The sequence below is a fragment of the Chenopodium quinoa genome, unplaced genomic scaffold, assembly GCF_001683475.1.
Source record: "Chenopodium quinoa cultivar QQ74 unplaced genomic scaffold, ASM168347v1, whole genome shotgun sequence".
Taxonomy (NCBI): domain Eukaryota; kingdom Viridiplantae; phylum Streptophyta; class Magnoliopsida; order Caryophyllales; family Amaranthaceae; genus Chenopodium; species Chenopodium quinoa.
Genome location: NW_018744062.1, coordinates 1,508,804 through 1,529,361, shown reverse-complemented (window position 1 = coordinate 1,529,361; position 20,558 = coordinate 1,508,804). Strand labels below are relative to the sequence as shown.

At 32.9% G+C, this 20,558-nt stretch overlaps 1 protein-coding gene across 1 annotated transcript; it reads left to right on the top strand.

Annotated features, from left to right (window-relative positions):
- Nucleotides 1-386: 386 nt before the first annotated feature.
- LOC110690719 (phospholipid-transporting ATPase 1-like) lies at nucleotides 387-12,615 on the top strand. Its single transcript, XM_021867592.1, has 10 exons — nucleotides 387-959; nucleotides 1,327-1,538; nucleotides 1,636-3,338; nucleotides 5,221-5,575; nucleotides 6,754-7,540; nucleotides 7,926-8,049; nucleotides 8,448-8,667; nucleotides 9,588-10,046; nucleotides 10,144-10,445; nucleotides 12,216-12,615. Exons 3-9 carry the CDS (start codon nucleotides 1,913-1,915, stop codon nucleotides 10,337-10,339), a joined length of 3,567 nt encoding a protein of 1,188 aa, XP_021723284.1. The 5' UTR covers nucleotides 387-959; nucleotides 1,327-1,538; nucleotides 1,636-1,912; the 3' UTR covers nucleotides 10,340-10,445; nucleotides 12,216-12,615.
- Nucleotides 12,616-20,558: the final 7,943 nt, after the last annotated feature.

The following is a 20,558-nucleotide window of genomic DNA, read 5'->3' as shown; positions in this document are numbered from 1 at the left end:
ATTGAATATCAATTAACAAAGTGATGGAAAAAAAAGACGCAACCTCTCTACAATATCCTTCATTATTATTATTTCTGTGCCTCATTTGATATTTCACAATCTTTAAGACACTGTTGTTTTTCTTTTTAAAAAAGAACAAGTCTATAAATGCATATATATATATATATATATATATATATATATATATATATATATATATATTAAAATTTTGACCCAAATATATATGCAATGAGACATAAACATAAGGAACGGATAAAGTATATAAATAAAGTCATAAATGTATCTTCTTCTTTTGAACAAGAGTAGTGAAAGTGTGAAGTGGACCATAATATCTGAGGGGGCAAAATAGTAATTTGACAAAGACACAATAAATACACCCAAATTTACCTTTAATTTTTTAATTAACATCTAACAGAGGCGCGATTTGTGTTCCTCCATCCATTTTTTCTCTCTCCTCTCTCTTCGTGCAATCCACTCCACCTTCATCATCCATCACCTACATTCTGGAAATTCGATCCCAATTTTTTTGATCAAATTTTCTCTAAACCCTAATTTTCTTAATTTCGTTCCCAGATTTTTTTTGTTTTTTCGAGGTACAATTTGATTGATTTGATATTTTTTTGTCTTATACACTGCACACAAAATTACACCTAAGTGCCAAAAATCTCAAAAAATAATAATGAAAATTAAAATTTGATCTGAAACTTCGCGATCAGATCTGGTGTCATTGAATCAGAGAAATTGTTTGATTAAAGTCTGCAATTTTTTTTGCTCGATTGATTGAAATTTGTTATCGTGTTCAGTGCCACAAATTGAATTTCAAGGACAAATCTTTCTGTTTTTTTGGCTGATTTAACGCAATTATCGAAGCGAATTGTTTAGGGTTTATCGCCCTCTCAAATTTGTGATTGTTTTTTACCTTTTTGGATCGACGCTTTGATCTTTACCTCACAACACCGGTTAGTCACTTTCTCTATCCTCCTTCTTCTCTTACTTAGCTTTCAGTAGCTGTTGTGAGCTTCTCTTTTTGTATTTTCTTTTTTCTGCAATTCATTGTTTTAGTAGCTTGATATAATGTACATTGGATGAAATTAGGGTTCTTGCTCAACCGCATTTCGTTTTTTTTTTTATATCTGGAATTTCTGATTTGGCAATTTGGAGGTGAAAAGAGGAAATAATTGAGTCATTAACTAATTTTGGTGGAAATGCAATTACTGTAATCGAGAGAAATATATAATTCTGATCAGCATTTTAAATTTTAATATAATTGTTTGTTAATAATTATATCTGTCCGTTACATTGATTTGAGCTTTACTGTTGTTGCAGATGTAGTTTGAGGATGGTGGATACTTCGTAACGAATCGGTTGAACTTTGGGGAATTAGTTGTGAAATGATTGCTACTAAAATTGAGGGATGCTTGAAACAATCAGCTCTTTCTAATTCTTGAATGAGGGAGAAGAAGAAAAAGAGAAATTGATCAAATTATGCTTTGGAGCTTCTAAATTCTGTAGCCTTTTAGATTGGTGGAAGTTATTTTGTGAGTGTTCTTTCTTTAATGTGCACTTTAAAATTCTGTATGATTTCTGTTGTTGAGCTTTTTACTTAGGTAAGCTGAACCTTCTTTTTGAATTCAGTGTGTAGGCATTGGTCTATAGCTAGTAAACGGGTTATCTTTGAGCACATGCCTCATTTTCGTTTTCAACGTTTGAGGCTGAGACTGACCTATTTGACGTGGAAGAGTACACAAGACCAATTTCATTATTGACAATAGTTTTGTTAAGAGGGTGTTTGAGAGGCCTCCTACTCCTGGCTCTAGAAAATAAATAATCTTATTCTGTTGGCTCTCTCCTTGAGCTATCTCCTCTGTAACACCCCACACGAGACCGCAAGTGCCTCGTGCCGTGGGGTGGAATGGAGCAAGCAAGTCGTCCTGCTAGTTTTGAGATTTCTGGTACTGCATCTAGGGTGCAGGAAAAATTAAGGAAGTCTCAGGCTGTATTCTATAAGAGTGGGCAGTTGGATGATAATATTTTCTGTGATCAAAGTCCGAGGTTAGTCTATATTGATGATCCACAAAGGACAAATAGTAAGTATGAATTTTCAAGTAATGAGATCCGTACTAGCAAATATACATTGTTCAATTTCTTGCCCAAGAATCTCTTCATCCAATTCCACCGGGTTGCTTATCTGTATTTCTTAGCCATAGCTGCTCTCAACCAACTTCCTCCACTTGCAGTCTTCGGAAGGACAGTGTCTCTCTTTCCTCTCCTGTTTGTGCTTAGTGTAACTGCCATAAAAGATGGTTATGAAGACTGGCGGAGACACAGGTCAGACAAGAAAGAGAATAACAGGGAAGCTCTTGTGCTTCAATCAGGATTTTATGAGATGAAGAAGTGGAAGGATATCCAGGCTGGTGAGATTCTGAAGATATTTGCTAATGAGACAATTCCTTGTGACATAGTATTGCTGGGAACAAGTGATGCTAGTGGTATTGCCTACATTCAAACAATGAATTTAGATGGTGAGTCTAATTTGAAGACCAGGTACGCAAGACAAGAAACAGCATCAGTTGTTGCGGAAGGAGGGACAGTTTCAGGGCTGGTCAGATGTGAACAACCAAATCGGAATATCTACGAGTTCACTGCCAATTTGGACTATAGAGGGAATAAGTTTCCCCTCAGTCAATCAAATATTATCTTGCGCGGTTGTCAGGTGAAAAACACAGAATGGGTGATCGGTGTTGTGGTTTATACTGGTCAGGAAACTAAAGCAATGTTGAATAGTGCAGCTTCCCCTGCTAAAAGAAGCAAATTGGAAAGTCACATGAATCGGGAAACCCTATGGTTGTCGGTTTTTCTTCTTATCATGTGCTCTGTTGTGGCCCTTGGAATGGGCCTATGGCTTCAACGCCATAAGGAGCAACTTGACACTTTACCTTACTATCGGAAAAGATATTTTACTGGCGGAAGAAGGGAAGGAAAAAATTACAAGTTTTATGGGATTGCTATGGAGACTTTCTTTGCGTTCTTGAGTTCCATTATAGTCTTTCAGATAATGATACCAATCTCACTTTATATCACAATGGAGTTGGTTAGGCTTGGTCAATCCTATTTCATGATAGGAGATAAGCATATGTCTGATAGCAGTAGTGACTCAAGGTTCCAATGTAGATCATTGAACATAAATGAGGACTTGGGTCAGATACGTTACATATTCTCAGATAAGACTGGAACACTTACACAAAATAAAATGGAATTTAGGACAGCTAGTATTCATGGAAAGATGTATGGGACTTTATCTTTTTCTGCTGCATCTTCATCAGGCCAGAGTCTTTCAGGTAAGCAGTGGTCTGTTTCTATGATGCGTGTTCTTGAGTTTCTAGGTGTATTTCCAATTGATATTTGTATATACTGATAATTGTATTATTAGTGGTCTCCTGATAGTTTATCACTTTTTTTTTTCTCCATACTACTCTTCACATTTCTTCTCTGATTATATTCACATAGTTATTGCATAAAAATTTTCTTGTTTATTATTTTAGCTTAAGTGTTTCTTCTTCTTATTATTATTACTTCGTATTTAATAAAGCTGATGTAAATCCTCAATCTCGTCTTTTCCGTTTGATTCTTTTCATATATGACTATATTTTGACCACATATGCAGCTTTTTTAGTTGCAATCTCCAGTTTACACCAAGGTCCTGTGATTTGTTTGGAGCGTGTCTAAGTGTCTTGAGTTTTTAGCAAATTTAACTACTTATTCTTTATTAAAATTTGTATGTGACTGCTTGAAAAGATTATTTAGGCCAAAAATTTGCAGTAACAAAAATTGAATTTTCAATTATGTATCCCAGCCTGTAACCGAAGAGAAAAATCTTGATTACTGTGCTAGTGTTGGGAATTGATACTAATTTTAATGTGTGAATATTAATTATGAATCCATGCCTGTGTGAAGAAGCTATGTTGTTTTTCTGGCAGAGATGTGATTTATGCCAAAATATTTTCATAGAGGTTTATGCGTGCAAGGATTTAAGCTATTGAAGTTGCATATATTGATTAATTGATAAAGTCACAGTTCAAATTTTATATGTCATGAGCTGAGAACTATATACGATGCACTGAAGCATGCATTTCAACAAAGGGCTTTGAAGATGCATAGGTTGTATGTATATTAATCAGTACAATCCCTTTGCTCCATAGAGTTTGAATGCTTACGGTAGGCCTTTAGCTCCACATACCTAGGGAAGTGATTAAATTGGTACTTGTGATTTTTTTTAAGAGAGAGAGAGTGAAAGAAGAATAATAGGCTAATAGCCCAACAAAGTGGGAGAAGTTGGGGTTTAGATTATAGTATATTTTTGTTAGAGGGAGAGAGATAATACTTCCTCCGTTTTATTTTACTTGCAACACTTCCCTAAAAAAGGAAATGTCACAATACTTGCAACACACTATAGAAGGAAAGTTACTTTAGGGAAAAACTATACTATTTCCCTTATTTAAAACACATGGCCCACTAAATTACACTCCTAACAACCACTCATCCCATTTTAAAGTGTATTATATCATGTGAACCCCACATTTCTTAAATACCGTGAAAAAGTGTGTGTTGCATCTAAATGAAAACGGAGGAAGTATATAATAGGCTATTAGCCCAACAAAGTGGGTGAGAAGAGAGAGAGAGAGAGAGAGAGAGAGGGTGGGGGGGTTAAGGGGAGTAAGATTGTAGAAGGGGGAGTAAGACGGTAGAAGGCGTCGTTTGCCAATTATAGTGGGAGGGAGGGTTAAGGGGAGTAACATGGTAGAAGGGGGAGTAAGATGGCAGAAGGTGTTTGCCAATTATAGTGGGTAGATATAAAATGGTAACATGGGGAGTAAGATGGTAGAAGGTGTTTGCCATTTATAGTGGGTAGAGATAATTTAACACCTCAAAACGGAAAGTGGGTTGAAAAAGAACCGGAGGCAATAAAAGTTTATAAACTTTTGGAACACAAGCCGAGTTATTGTGCTATATGTTCACATGTATGACAATTATATTCTTGTAATTGAACTTGTATGTCTTGAGCTACTGCATATTTTTGTTGATTAGTATCTAGTTGGTTAGTTGATCAGTCATATAATCCTGTAGATTTAGATCAGTAGGGGTATTTTAATTCCCTCAACTTTAGAAGTTTTAATGGTTGGTATCTAAGTCTCTTAATAATTCCTCTTCGTACATTTGCAGGAGTCAGTGGTGTAACCTATGTGCCTAAAAAAAAGTGGAAACTGAAATCTGAAGTTGATGTTGATTTTGAACTTTTGGAATTGTTGCATAAAGAATTGGAAGGAGCTGACCGAAATGCAGCCCATGAGTTCTTCTTGACATTGGCTGCATGTAACACTGTCATTCCTATTTTCAATCAAAGTGCTGCTCTGGAGCATGTAGCAAATGGTGTTGAAGTAGATGCTGAGGCAATTGATTACCAGGGTGAATCTCCTGATGAGCAAGCCCTTGTTGCTGCTGCTTCTGCATATGGATATACCCTTTTTGAGCGCACTTCTGGTCACATTGTGATTGATGTCAATGGGGAGAAGCTCAGGTAAAAGTTTATATTCAGTTTAATTTACAATTGTAAGACTCAGCAATCAGTATGCTGGAGAGTGGAGACAGAAGAAAGACACCTAGTTTCTCTCTCCTCTCCTCCATTAGCATTTCAGTTGTCCGTCTTTAGTCAATTTTTTTTTGGGTATTTGACCATATCATGGTATACAGTGCTACTAATCTTTATGAACCGGTACTATGTAATTGTATTCCGTTGTTCACTGCAGAAGTTTTATGCTTTCTTCATTATTATTGTGTTTGTATGTGTAGTCAGTGAGAACTTACATGATTTGTGAAGATCCACCTTCAAACATGCCCTTTTTAATGTCACTATTAACTGTTCATTGGATTTACTATATTCCAATGGGGAAGAGGGTGAGGAGTTTGTCTTTTTTTCCCCACATTTGAAAGGTGAGGTGCTTTAACTATTATTTAATGCCATCATAATACTTAACAAATGTTGTTGAATAAAGTTAGTCGAGATAATGGTGCAATGTAAATTTTGATTTATTGGTCTTTTGCATGGAATTGTCAAAAAAAGAAGGGGTAGTATACAAAATTTTCCATACGTAAATCTTTACATTCTTCCCAACATATAACGTTCTCCATTTTTCCTGAATAAACAGAACTATTGAAAGTTTAGTTTCTAATGAAATTTGGAATGCTCATATGAATTCTATTCAAAATGTAATATCTATATAATTAATTCCCATCTTTACTAGCCAATTTTCCTGATTCCAGATGACCTTGGTGATGGACTGATGGTAATGTCACTTATCTCAACTTTATGCTCAGTCTTTATTGATGTATATGAATCATCAAACACAAGGGATTTTTTTTTTTTTTTTTTTTTTTTTTTTTGGGGGGGGGGGTCTAAAGTCGCTTGTTGGATGCTTTATTATCTTTGATTATGTATATGTAAAAACTATACAAGTCTGATTTTTTAAAATCAGTCATTGAGACAATCAAACAATACCCCACATGATAATATTTTGATGTTTGTTTGAGTAGAAATACTTGGTCAAATATATAACTTTGACCTCAAAATGTAAAGTGTGACCTTTTTTCCTATTTTTCCTACTACTCTTCTATCTAAATCTACGCAACATAGTTTCATATTTCAGATTACATACATCATTTTTCTTACCAACACTAATCAGGTTTTCAATTTTGCAGGTTGGATGTGTTGGGTCTGCATGAATTTGATAGTGTTCGGAAAAGAATGTCTGTTGTGATTAGATTCCCTGATAATTCTGTCAAAGTATTAGTAAAAGGGGCTGATACTTCGATGTACTCTATTTTGGCCAAAGGAATGGACAGGGATGATCAAGTAGAAACTGCTACTCATGCTCATCTTCTCGAATATTCTTCGTTTGGTTTACGAACATTAGTTGTGGCTGCACGAGATCTAACAGATGGAGAACTCGAGGAGTGGCAGAAAAAGTACGAGGATGCTAGTACATCTTTGACTGATAGATCTGTAAAGCTACGTCAAACAGCAGCTTTGATTGAGCGTGACTTGAGATTACTTGGGGCTACTGGTATTGAGGATAAATTACAAGTAGGTGTACCTGAAGCTATCGAGTCACTTCGTCAGGCGGGCATTAAAGTTTGGGTTTTAACTGGTGATAAGCAAGAGACTGCAATTTCCATTGGACTTTCCTGCAAACTCTTGACCTCTGATATGCAGCAGATCATCATCAATGGCACTTCAGAACAAGAGTGCAGAAGCCTCTTAGCTGAGGCACAGTCTAAATACTTTGTCACATCAGAATGTTCTGGGGAACAGAGATTGATACGGAAAAAGGGCGCTGCTAATGTTTATGTTGAGATCCCAGATGATTCAGAGAATGTAGTGTCATGGAACCCAGGAAATGAGGAAGAACTACCAAATTCTTCACTGGCACTAATTATTGATGGGAATAGTTTGGTTTACATTCTTGAAAAAGATCTTGAGTCACAGGTGTGTAAATATTTTTGGCAAAGCTGTCTTATGGTAGTACGTTTTTTTAGTTCATTACCTTTTGGTGTTGGATATTTCATATCTGTCATACGGTTTTGATTCTATAGTTACCACTTTTGCTGCACTGGTGCTTTTTCATACTATATAGGCTAAAATCTCTTTTTGTGTAAATATTTTTGGCAAAGCTGTCTTATGGTTGTACGTTTTTTTAGTTCATTACCTTTTGGTGTTGGATATTTCATATTTGTCGTACGGTTTTAATGCTATAGTTACCACTTTTGCTGCACTGACACTTTTCATACTATATAGGCTAAAATCTCTTTATAGTTTGTATGAGAGAATCTCATAATTTTTATAATTGATAAGTCTATTTTGCTTGTTACAGCTTTTTTATCTTGCAACTTCGTGTCAAGTTGTGGTTTGCTGTCGTGTTGCACCCTTGCAAAAAGCTGGGATTGTTGATTTAATCAAGAGTCGCACTGATGATTTGACACTGGCTATTGGTGATGGTAAGTTAAGTTTTTTTATTATTACTAAAGTACCTTTGTTTAGGCTTTTATTTCATGATGTCATGAAAAAGAAGTATTGCAAAATAAGCTACATAGCTGGCTAATCCTCCATGTTTTGATGGAAGTTTGTTATGGATTTAAAAACTGTATGTCTGTATGATTTAATTTGCAAGTGACTGTCTTTACACGAGACTTGAAATATATTTTCATTTTGTTGCCTACTTAAATACTTGTAAAAGACTCAGTTTAAAGGTACTGGAGCATGTTTGGTTTTGATTTGGGCTTTTGTACAAAACCTATTCTGTGTAAAATATATTCCTTGAATCCTTGTTTGTTTAAAAGGAATATATGAACTTAAGCATCAGCTTTCTTATGCAAAATGAACTTTATGAACCTAGGTGCAAACGATGTTTCAATGATTCAAATGGCGGATGTTGGGGTTGGAATCTGTGGTCAGGAAGGACGCCAGGCGGTTATGGCATCTGATTTTGCTATGGGACAATTTCGATTTCTGAAAAGACTTCTCTTGGTGCATGGACATTGGAACTATCTTCGTGTTGGCTATCTGGTTCTCTACAATTTCTACAGAAATGCAGTTTTTGTACTCATGCTTTTCTGGTATGTGCAACCTGGTTTGGGTCCTAGTATATCAGTGATCAATCTAACCATCGAGTATATCTTTGCTTTTATCAATGAGTCTGAATGTTCAGTAAGCATAGTTGCATATATCATCTCACCTTCCTTTTTTTTTTTTTTTTTTTTAAATAATAAATGCAAGCATTTTGGTCTGTATTTATTTTTTCATATAATCCTATCAGTAGGAGTGTAGGACATCTACCATGAAGTTTTTTTGTTATGGGTTTTACAAATTTTGTGATTCAGTATTAGCATGTCTTGGAAAAGACGTATTCTATGATTAGATATTTTATTTCTTTATGTAAAAGTTAGTTGTCATATGGTTATAATGTTTTGTTTCTTTGAGGGGCATCATATTCTGCTGCTGGTGATTATATGTAAAATTTAGTAATTTGATCTGGATATGTTGTTCCATTTTGTATCTATATGCTAAACAAGGGAATTATAGTGGGCTGTCATTTTGATGTAGTGTAGAATGATGCTATTTAATCTTCCCACTACACAAGGATAATTGCAGTGTCCCTATGTTATTCTTAGTTCTTTGAATGCTCTAGGGTCTTGTCATACATATTTTAAGCAACTCTAGCTAGCTATTATGAGTAGCCCATGCTAGAAGTTTTGATTCAGGTTTATGAAATTTGGGCGACAAGTTGTCTTCTTTTTTAACATCCTTGAGTCAAATTACACAAATTATATTGTTTGAACATTGTGTGAGCACAAGAGAATTCTTCTGTAATATCCTTCAGATGTTCGGTGATTGGAATGTATAACTTTTGGCCTATTCGTTGTTGAATGATCATTATTGCCTATGACATGATCTGTTTTGAAGTCTCAAGCTATCAGATATAGGCTTTGCTCCAACCAATTATATTAGTTCTAACATTCACCTTTGGTTGTCTCAGGTATATATTGTGCACTGCTTTTTCAACAACTCAAGCGTTGACTGATTGGAGCAGTGTCTTTTATTCTGTTATATACACTTCTGTGCCTACTATTGTTGTTGGAATTTTGGACAAGGACCTGAGTCATAAGACATTGCTCGAGCACCCAAAGCTCTACGGTGCTGGGCACAGACAAGAGAGCTATAATTTGCAGCTATTTTGGATAACAATGCTTGACACCTTATGGCAGAGTCTTGTTCTCTTTTATGTTCCCCTGTATACGTACTTTGAAAGCACCCTTGATATCTGGAGTTTGGGCAGTTTGTGGACTATTTCTGTTGTGCTCCTTGTTAATATGCACTTGGCGATGGACATTCAGCGTTGGGTAATTATCACTCATGCTGCTGTATGGGGCTCAATTATTATTACTTGTGTATGTATGGTGGTTTTGGATTCAATACCTGTTTTTCCAAACTACTGGTCAGTTCTCAATTTTGCTGTTTAAAATTCATCATAATTCATTTTTAATTGTGCGGACTATTTATGTAAAGTCTTATCCATCAACTTTGCATTACAGGACCATTTATCATCTTGCAGTTACACCTACCTATTGGCTAACAATTGCATTGATATTAATCGTGTCATTGCTTCCCCGCTTTCTTTGCAAAGCTGTGTATCAAATGTTTTGGCCTTCAGATATTCAAATAGCCAGGGAAGCTGAGATAATGAGCAGATGGAAAAAGTTGGATGCAAAAGCAGAGCATGCCAGTTGACGTGTATAATGCACAAACATACAGGCTTAGTTGTTGAGTCCACTATAGCATTACTTCAGATTGTGCACTAATTTAATACATTGCCCATGGCCCTCAGTATCCACCAGTAAGCATCTGTTTTTTTTTTTTGTTTTTTTTTTTTTTATTTTTTATATTTTTGTGAATTTCTTTAGTATTCAATATTCATTATTGGTATGATGGTTTATTTGTTATACATTTGAATGGCTAGGTGTGTACACACATTATCTTAAACTTGGTTGTATGATTATTCACCCTTTAATCAGAAAAAAACTAACAAGAGTTCAGAGCCATGGATAGATGCAACCTGTATGAAATCAATCAACCTTTTGTTTTCTGAATGCAACATTGTCCATAGAGGAATACCTATCTTCATTTTCCTTATATTTTAATGAAATCAATTGCTGTTGAATATCATGATGCCTTGTTCACTTGCTTCAAATACTCAATCTTGAAAAATTTACAAAAGAGTAACCAAATATTTGAGTTGTATAATCTATTCCCCAGCTAGTTCTATTACTGTAGCTGAAGACCTAGAGCCAATCTGCTGCATATCAGATTATTCCTAGTTCTGAGATACCTTTATGATCATGGAATGACTAAGATGTAAATATTCAAATTAGCTAGTACTTTATGTTTCATACAATATTGATAGGCTTGTTGGGCTGACTATTCCTATAAATATGCACTGGGAGCTCTGGTATGCAATGACATTGTTCCTTCCTTCTCCTTGCTGAGTCAATTCTTAAGGCCTACAGTTATCAAAGGGCAATAGCAAGTCCCTGGATATTATGGATCCAAATGGGCACCAAAAGTTTGCTTTTGGAAATTGGGTCGACAAAATTTTAGATTAATACAAATAAATAAAGTCAACATATGACAATTTTTGTCGATGACTACACGGAATAATCACTTTTGGTTCATTTAGCCAACCCCACTTATGGGATTAAGGCTTTTATTGATTGATTGAACAGATAACAATTTTTGGTTGATATGTGTTTGCAAAGTCAACTGTTGGATGATTAGGGCTAGAGTCTTTACCAGACTAGTGCATATGTTGTTCAGTAATCCAGCTCTTGCTAGCTTATACAAGTCTGTCAGAACTTTGAGATTTTTATCTGTTATTAAGCATTGATATAAGTAGAAAACTTCAAGCTGAGAAACTGAGGTAGTGACAGAAGTAGGCATATTATCACTTCCATTTTGCAAGAGAAAAGCATCAGACAAAGCAAGAGTTGAGAAAGATAAACTTAGTATCAAATTTAAGTGCATCAAATTTTGTCATGGCCTTAAATGATTTTAAGGAAAAAGTCAGCGAGGAATCAAATCTCATCTCGATTCAACTATTGTTTGCTTATTATTTGGAGAAGCTACTGACAGTCCAATCCGGACTGAATAGTTGTGTGTTTTGTTTGATTCAGTCTTGTTTATCTGGTTGTCGCTCATGAACATATTACAGTGAATTATGGAGCAAAATATTATGAAAGTGTAATTTTCTCTTCTGTGAAGCACAAAAGGAGCACTATGCATAAGGTTATAAGCTTGTAAACACTGTATTTTAGAAATTCTCTACCACTCTGATGATGTGGTTAAAAATACTGCATACAGTCTGGCTAGAGGCGGGCTCTAATGCTGGTGCTCGTATTGCAATCAAGTTTGATGCAGTAGTTGCTTTTGCAACAGAGATCATTGCTTCAGTCATCTTCTGCTAATCTGGCTGGGTTTTAGAACTATTCTGATGCTGTACATTTTTAGTTGAAGCCATTCTAAGCATGGATGCAATTATTTATGGAAAAGATTATTTTGATCCTTGATCCTCCGTTTCCTTTTATTTCTTATTATTCTTCTTCTTTTCCAGGTCGTGCTATTCAGGCTTTTGGATCAATGTAATGATACGGCGGTCATTTCAATTTTACACAGAGCGGAAAACAAGAATGTCAGAGAATCCAAGGGGATGTGCATTTAATAACAATCCCATCTCTGGAGAGTTTTTTCTGGACGAGTCAAGACTCGAGGCATGGTTGTAAAATGTGGTTCGAGGAAGCAGAAAATATTATATATATCTGCGTCGACACAATTCTCAGTACAGGATTATTTGGCAAGAATTTGTTGCCCAGGGGGTTTGTTCATACGGAATACCCGTAGATAGAAAGAAAAAAAATTAGTATAGTACATAATATAGCTAGCTTCATGTAAAGATTAGGTCTGTCAATTTAGACTGTCACGAATGAAATGAAAAGAGCTCTTTTGTAATCAAAGTTGCTTGTTGATTGTTGTCTTTCAGTAACATCAAAAGGGCACGAAAATTCTCATATTGATTTGACATTGAAAGAACAATGTATACGAAAGTTGAGTTTAAATACTTTTAGCCAAAATAAAATGTTATAAGGAAAATGTGTATAAACGTCCAAATATTATCTGTACTAATATATAGAGTAAGAGGGGGTTTTGGGTGATAAATTTTACTTTCCCAAAATATCCCTTTCATCTTTTATTTCTTTAAAAAAAAAAAAAATTACAATTAATTTATTAATTTATAACTACCATCTTTTAAAAATAACAAAATAAAAACTACCACCTTACCCATTCTTTATAAAAACAAAAAAAACTATGGAGTACCATTTTTTTTAGAGAAGTCATATTACTAGTGTTAACCTCTATGATTTCATCAATTTCAAACCCAAATAAGGTAAATAACATTTTAGAAAAAAGAGAGAGAGAGAGAGAATTGAGCCGTCTAGATTCTTGTTATATTTAAACAACGAAGAAAGTATATTTTTATCCTATTTCCGACATTTACTAATTCTTTTATTAGGAAGAGGGATGGTGAGGGTATAGCACAATCTTACCAAATTCAGTGGAATGAGAATGAGTCTACTGTCTATATAATCTATTGTAATCAATTATAATAAGATTGTTTAGTCCACTTGAAAGTATTTGGTGGATATTAGTACGGTAGTAGTAACTAGCAAGTGCGAAAGAGTTCGAATATGGAAAGTCTAATCATACCTTTGGTACGACTTCAATTTGGATGCTTTATTTCCTCCCAGATAGTTTGGTGGACTAATCAGGAATTTTATACAAAACAATCTACGTAAACATTATCTCTAGTTTGCATACTTGAATTGTATTCACGCATGATGAATTGGGAGAATGAATGTTTTTGGAATACAAGTTTGGAGAGTACAAATTATGTACATTTAATTGAATGGTTTAGAAAAAACGAAAAATGTCATTGATTGTTAGTCTCCTTTTCATGAAAAATGATTATAAATGATTGATCAATTCCTTAATTGTTTCATATAGGATTGTGATAGAAGTCAATTTTCTAATAAACTCATGATTATGAATAAGATTAAAAACATTTAAACAACTATAACAAATTATTAAAACCTCATGTCTCAATGTTACAATGTTACATATATACAAAAGACAAACTACATTGAAAATTCTATTTAGTTTTGATTTTAAAAAAATAAAAAATAAAACTCAATTTAATCAAATTAGTTACGCATATGCTAGATTCGGAACTTACATTTATTATTTATTTATTTATTTATTGGCAACAAATTAAATTTACTACGGAGTATAAATGATTGATAGCTACCACTTATAAACTCACCCCAAATTTTCTATTTTGCTTAGACAAAATATTTGGAATAATTCTGTGGTTGTGCCTAACCCTCTATGGCTGTATGCGTGACCCAAAAGATTAACACAATTCGTCTCTCTCTCTTTAGCTATGTAGCACAATACTTCGTATATTTTTATCTCGATATGGCTCATAAATTCAAAATACCATCTTTTATGAGTCTTGCATAGATTATACGAAAATTATGGTCATTATGAAATTGAATGGAAAAATTAAGAATAGACCAACTTCATCATAACTCCTATATTCCTATATGAAGACTTGAACGTGGGATGTCAAAGTTCAAAGACAAGTTAAAAAAAAAAGTTCAAAGACAAGTTAATACCAACTCTCCCACCAACACACCTCGGACATTACTTTTTGACTCTACCTTTTTCTTTTACAAATTGTCTGCACCATATTAATTAGTAACCGAATACTTAGATCATCAATTGCATAGATTCTGTTAGATAAGCGTTCTATTAAATATTAATGGGGTCATTAGGAAGTTACACAACAACCTGGCAATTCTGACCCGACTCGAATGATTCATCTCGTGACCTAAAACTAACCTGAATTTAAAACACATCCGACCCAAAATGGAGTTGACCTGAACTTGATCCAATAATTAATTTGATTTGACCCACTCGACCCAATACTTGAAGTGACTAGGCCCGAAGTTAACCTGATACCTGAAGAGACCCAACTAGATTTTGACCCGAATTGATTGAACCAAATAGACCAAATATTTGAAATGACTATAACCAAAAATAATAGGTGCCTAATATGATCTAATTGATTATTATTTAGTTATGAAGGTATGCTAAGAATGATGATAATAATAATAATAAATTTATCAATTTGAGCTTAACCCAAAGTATCGACCCAAAATGAAATGACCTAAACATGACTCGACTCGAACATGATCCGACCTAAACTTGATTCGAGAATTGGGTCTGATAATTGACCTAACTTAAAATGACTCGACCCGAACCTAACTCAATCTGAAGTGTTGATCCGATACCCGAGTACCCGCCTGATTATCTGTTCGCTCGAACTTGACCCAAAAGTCAAATTGACCTGTCCTGACTCGAAATTGATAAGTTTCTTTAATAACTTAAAATTGAGCTGACCTAAAATAACCCAACTCGAACGACCCTTTTGCCAAGTCGAGTTACACTTAAGGTACTTATGAGATTTTTTGCATTGTATTGGTTTAGATCAAGAGGTGTTACCGTGTTAATTATGTCTTGGATAAAAATCATCAGTTGTTGAGCAATTCATTATTTCCAATTATTACTTGTAATTTGAGACTATTTATTTTCTTATAGCAAATTATTAACTTATATACCTTTTTTTCAAATTTTTTGTAAAGATTAAATGTTATTTTTATTACAATTCAAGTCAAATAATTGCAATAATTTGAAATGTAGGTAGTATTTTAAAAAAATATCGTACTCTCAATGCCTTGCCTCAAACTCTCAAAGCAACATTTTGTATTCATAATCTTGTTACACTAGCTAGCTAAGACAAATAATTCTGAATTCTTTCTTTAGTCAACTAACATTATTTAAAAGGTTGCATTATACGTAGTATATCATATGTGTGGTCAATCTTAGATTTAAGTCTTCACAGTTTTCTTCTCTTATATTTTTGTCGTTTATAATTGAAATTAAATAAGCAGTTTCTGTTATTATTGACTAGCTAGACTAGAAACCGTGTGAATATACGTAGGACAGTACAAGTACAATGCATGGTGTTGCTAACTTGCTATATGTACACTGATATGATGGTTATAGCTTAATTATTTTCAACGTTTTATCATCAATTACATCACTCCATAGTCCATGAAAATATAGTATGTATATAGAGACTTAGCTAGCTAGTCATTAAACTAAACGAGAGGAATTAACCTATTCTATTCGACACCATATAATGAAAGAAGCTCAAATAAATGATGCTATGTAATTAAAAATACTTTCTCCGTTCTTTAATGAATGTGTCGTTCTTTAAGGATAATCAATAGAATTTGTTGATGTGAGGCGTAATCTCCCCCGGCCATTCGGCCTATACAATGTTTTGAATTGGTCCTTGTATCGGTGTAAAAATTATTAATAATTTTTCAATATCTTTGGCTTATAAAAGCCACCTTATTCACTGAACTTGAAATACTGTATTGGTTAAGGAAGTCTAAAACATTTGGTTAGTGCGTTTAGCTATAATAAAGAAAAGACAAAAGATAACGTGGGCCTCTTGATTGAACTTGAATTTGCTAGAATTTTCATACAACAAATTCCTACTAACTTCCCTTTTGCCCCCTTTTTTATTCTATAAAACTTTCAGCCTAAGAGATCAATAGAATTTCTTTCAACGTGCTTTGAAATCCTTAACATTATAGTCTAACAATTTTCGGCCTAAAATACCACTTAACAACATGTGTATATAAGCTCAAAGAAAACTTTTTATATACTATTATGGACTTTCGATTAAAACTGTCACAAGTATATGTATACTCCATATATATTTATTAAAAAAAATAAAAATAAATAAATAAATGAATAGTTTCTCTTAACTTCTTAAGCACGTAGGTCAATGCAATACATAATTTGACTAATAATATTTTTAATTATCAATAAGTAAAAATTATAACAATTAATAAATATTCATTGAGACGATTTAATAGTTGAAATGAATTAGATAAATATTGTAAAAAGTTACAAGTATTACAACGTTTTAATTCATTTATTTAACACTTAGGGAGTAGATAATAATAGTTACTCCTTATATTTTGAAACATATTATACCTCAAATCCTCAATTGATTGGATAGCAAATGACAAATATTTCAAAGAATATCTTAAGATAATGATATCTTCTTCTTATAATTATAAAAGTTTATAACAAATACTATGATAATGGAGAAGAAATATAAAAGTATTATTCTCAATTCATCTCTCTTTTCCATTGATTGAACAACCTTTTCTTTCATTGACTAAACCGTGTGCGTTACTTAAATAATTGACTGACTTAGTTGTAGACTTTTGACACTTAGCTTTTCATCATATGCAATCCTACAGTACAATACCTATTACGGATTAATTTGTAACAAACATAATACTATTATTATATAACTATATTAGGTTCATCAATCCTTGTCATCACTTTGGTTTTGTATTAATTCCTAATTATTAAGTTTATGAATTAACAATACCTTTTGACCAACGTGACCTAATTGTAATTTTAAAATTTATTAATTATTTTCCATCAAGATAAGCTGTCTTATCCTTGTCTAAAACTACTCCTAACTGAAAGATACCGATATATTACTTTTTTTTTAGTATTATGTAAGACATAAAATCCTATTACGACATAACTCCATTTTTTTTCCTCACAGTTTTTTCGCCTTTTAACCATAACACTCCAAAACCGTTTTATACCATAACAGCTTGCCTAGTGACTTTTATCTACAAAGATTATATTGTCCCGGCCCATGAATTAGCATTGATACATTTGAGTCATAAAAAAGTACAATTAAATATTCCTTAATCATGATGTGAACCCTTTTACTTTTAATTGCCCATATCAATAGTACTTCATGGGAAGATTCTTCCACATATTATGGTGTGAACTTAAGTAGGAGCATTATTCCTAGATCCAAATCTAGTCTTAAATGGTAGTTCAAAGAAAATCTTTGCATTCACACTCTTTTTAATAAAATACTACACCTTTAGCCTTTGAGAGTATGACAATTGGCGTAATTACTTTACAAAGGGCCCAAATTAGATAATAACACAATAAAATAATAAAATGATGAGGGCTATTATGTGATGTCATTGATTAATGTCATGCCAAATAGTTCATCCATGAAGATAAGAGGAGTCGCGTCTCACATGGGATAATACTATTAGCTGTGTGTCATGTGTTATAATGTCAAAATGTCCCTTTTAATTTGTTCATTTTATTACTATACAATTATACAAATACAAGTATGCAATTTCAATATCCTTGAATCTATCACTTGATCGATTCATATGTTTCTCAATACAAAAGGAGTAATGTCCTAAGCTATATGTTTGCAATTTCTATCTTACTATCATTTTCTGTGATTTATATTATCGGTTTGAATAATAATAATCTCGATTCTTTATATTTTTCTCAATATTTAAAATATATTTTTAAAGAGAGAAACTTGCTTTAATTTGAATATGGATATGTTTATCAATCCACATAGTGCATAATTTAAAGAACACTCGTAGCTTAAAAATTATGAATATTTTATACGAGGCAACCATTAAAAGATAATTAAAGAGTCGAAAAGGGTATTTTATAAGACACTCGTTAATTTTAATGTTAACTCGTACGAAGTATATAATTAGAGAGTGAGGGATAGCTCAAATGGTTAGAGCTCCCCTTCCGGTTCCAAGTGATCTTGAGATCGATTCTTATCACCCGCTCTTGTGGCTCTCTCTCAAAAAAAAAAAAAAACTCTGTATATGATAAGATAGGAATAAGGGGGCGCCGGGGCGGTAGAAAATGGGACATGGCGACAATAGCGAGCGTTACTTGCGCAGGTTTTCTTGATCAGTCTGTCACCATCTATTTGCAATAAACAACTTGTACAACACCAAATTACTAAAGGAAGCCAAAGTTCATGCATTTGCCATTTACCCTTTGATTAAATTAAACTTTGGGTTTGTTTTGTTTGGTAGTTGATAAATGGCAATTTCAGTGGCCACCATTCATTATTTATCACTTATTTTTCTACATTATATTGATGCACCCGGAAATTCCCAGGGTTTCATACTACGTGTCTTTAAATATTACTCACTTCATTTTTAAATATCCTTATTAGGATAAATTTATATATTTTTTGTGTTATACTCCAACGTGTCCAGCCTAGCAATGTATGTAATGCATAACTTTGTACATGACATCCTATCGTAGTTAGTAATTAAAGTTATATGAAAGTCGGATTAATTTTTTTTTTTTTTTTTTGACAACCAAGTCGGATTAATATTATAATTCATTTTATATGAATATAAATACTTTATTTTACGGTAGCATTTATATAAAGGAAAGATCAATGTTAATTTAGATCATGCAAATTAACTAAACCAAATTAAAATACTATCTCCAGGAAGAAAATAACTTAGGCAATTGTACACTAACAATCTTAACGACTTTACCAATCTTATATACTACCTCCGTTACATGTTATGTGCAACGATTTGACATAAAGCAGAGAGGGAAAATGTCTAATCGTTGCACATAACCTGTAACGGAGGTAGTAAATTAAAAAATCAATACACTAATTGTCGTCATTTGTTAAAATAGCAATGCGCTACTAGCCTTTTCTTTGTTTTATTTGATTTTTTTCGGAGTATATAGTTTTGCATATATATAATTAATCATTTATATTTCAACTATGTACTCCGTATTATATTACGTCAAAAAAAAATTATTATTATTATTATGCTTTTTGTTATATAAATCTATATATTAAAGGAAAATAAAAAAAAATAAAAATTCCTTCCAAATGGAATATTCTAGTGTATGATACAACAATTTGTTACTCCGTAGTTAAGAATAAATTTTCTGCCTCCCTTACCATACAATTTAAGATAAAACAATTAATTAAACTATTGCATTCTATTATCTAGTGTGCAGCCATAGAAGACAATTAATATAAAAACGCATGATAAAGATACACTAATACTTGATGAAATTTAGGTCAGAGAAAACGACAAGATATATATAGTTGCCGTGAAGTGTATTATTATTAATAATCAATTTAATTAATTAATAAGCTAAAGGTACCTTCTCAGGAGGATTAGATGTAAGCCATATATAGGGTTTCAATAACTAGTCTTGAAAAACATAATGAGAAAAAAAAATTATAATTATATAATTAAATCATAATCAACTATACTAATTGTCCTTTCAAGCTTCAAAACAGTCAAGACCAAGTGATCCCTACATCGATAATCAAATAGCGTGGTGACTAATAAGCTAATTAATTAAGCCTCTCTAATTACTATCAATCTTAATTTGGACCCCTTAATTTTTTCACTTGTAGACTCATTCCACACAATGACACAATAAAATATAGAATATATAATTTTTTCACAGTGTATATGAGAGACCGACTTAGCTTTAGCTTTGAACCCCTTAATCGTTTCAAAAGAAAAAAAAAATGAACCCCTTACCAATTCATTAGTATGTACGTAATTGAATATCAATTGATAATAGAAGGAGCAAAATAGTTCTACTTTAAATTCTTTCGTAGAGGTCTAACTTAGGGATTTCAATGAACGGGGAATTAATATTAAAATAGCGCCTATAATTTATAGCGCTTCATAAGCGCTATGCATATTTTATTGAAAAAGCGATATATTTTACAGTATTGAAAAACAATGTTATTAATAACTTATTTTGGTATAGAGTATTAGTGTATAAGGCTCAATTTAGTTCACCTTTAAAAAAAATCAATTCAATAAAAATAAGTTCAATTTAATAAATATAATTTTAGGGTAAAAATAAGTCCAATTAAATAAAAATGATTACCTTTAAA

Bases quoted from the DNA above. Each gene is read 5' to 3' on its own strand.
- LOC110690719 (XM_021867592.1), top strand. From the start codon at position 1,913: ATGGAGCAAGCAAGTCGTCCTGCTAGTTTTGAGATTTCTGGTACTGCA. The intron at 3,339-5,220 runs GTAAGCAGTGGT...GTACATTTGCAG, and splicing joins ATCAGGCCAGAGTCTTTCAG to GAGTCAGTGGTGTAACCTAT. The intron at 10,047-10,143 runs GTCAGTTCTCAA...TTTGCATTACAG, and splicing joins CCTGTTTTTCCAAACTACTG to GACCATTTATCATCTTGCAG.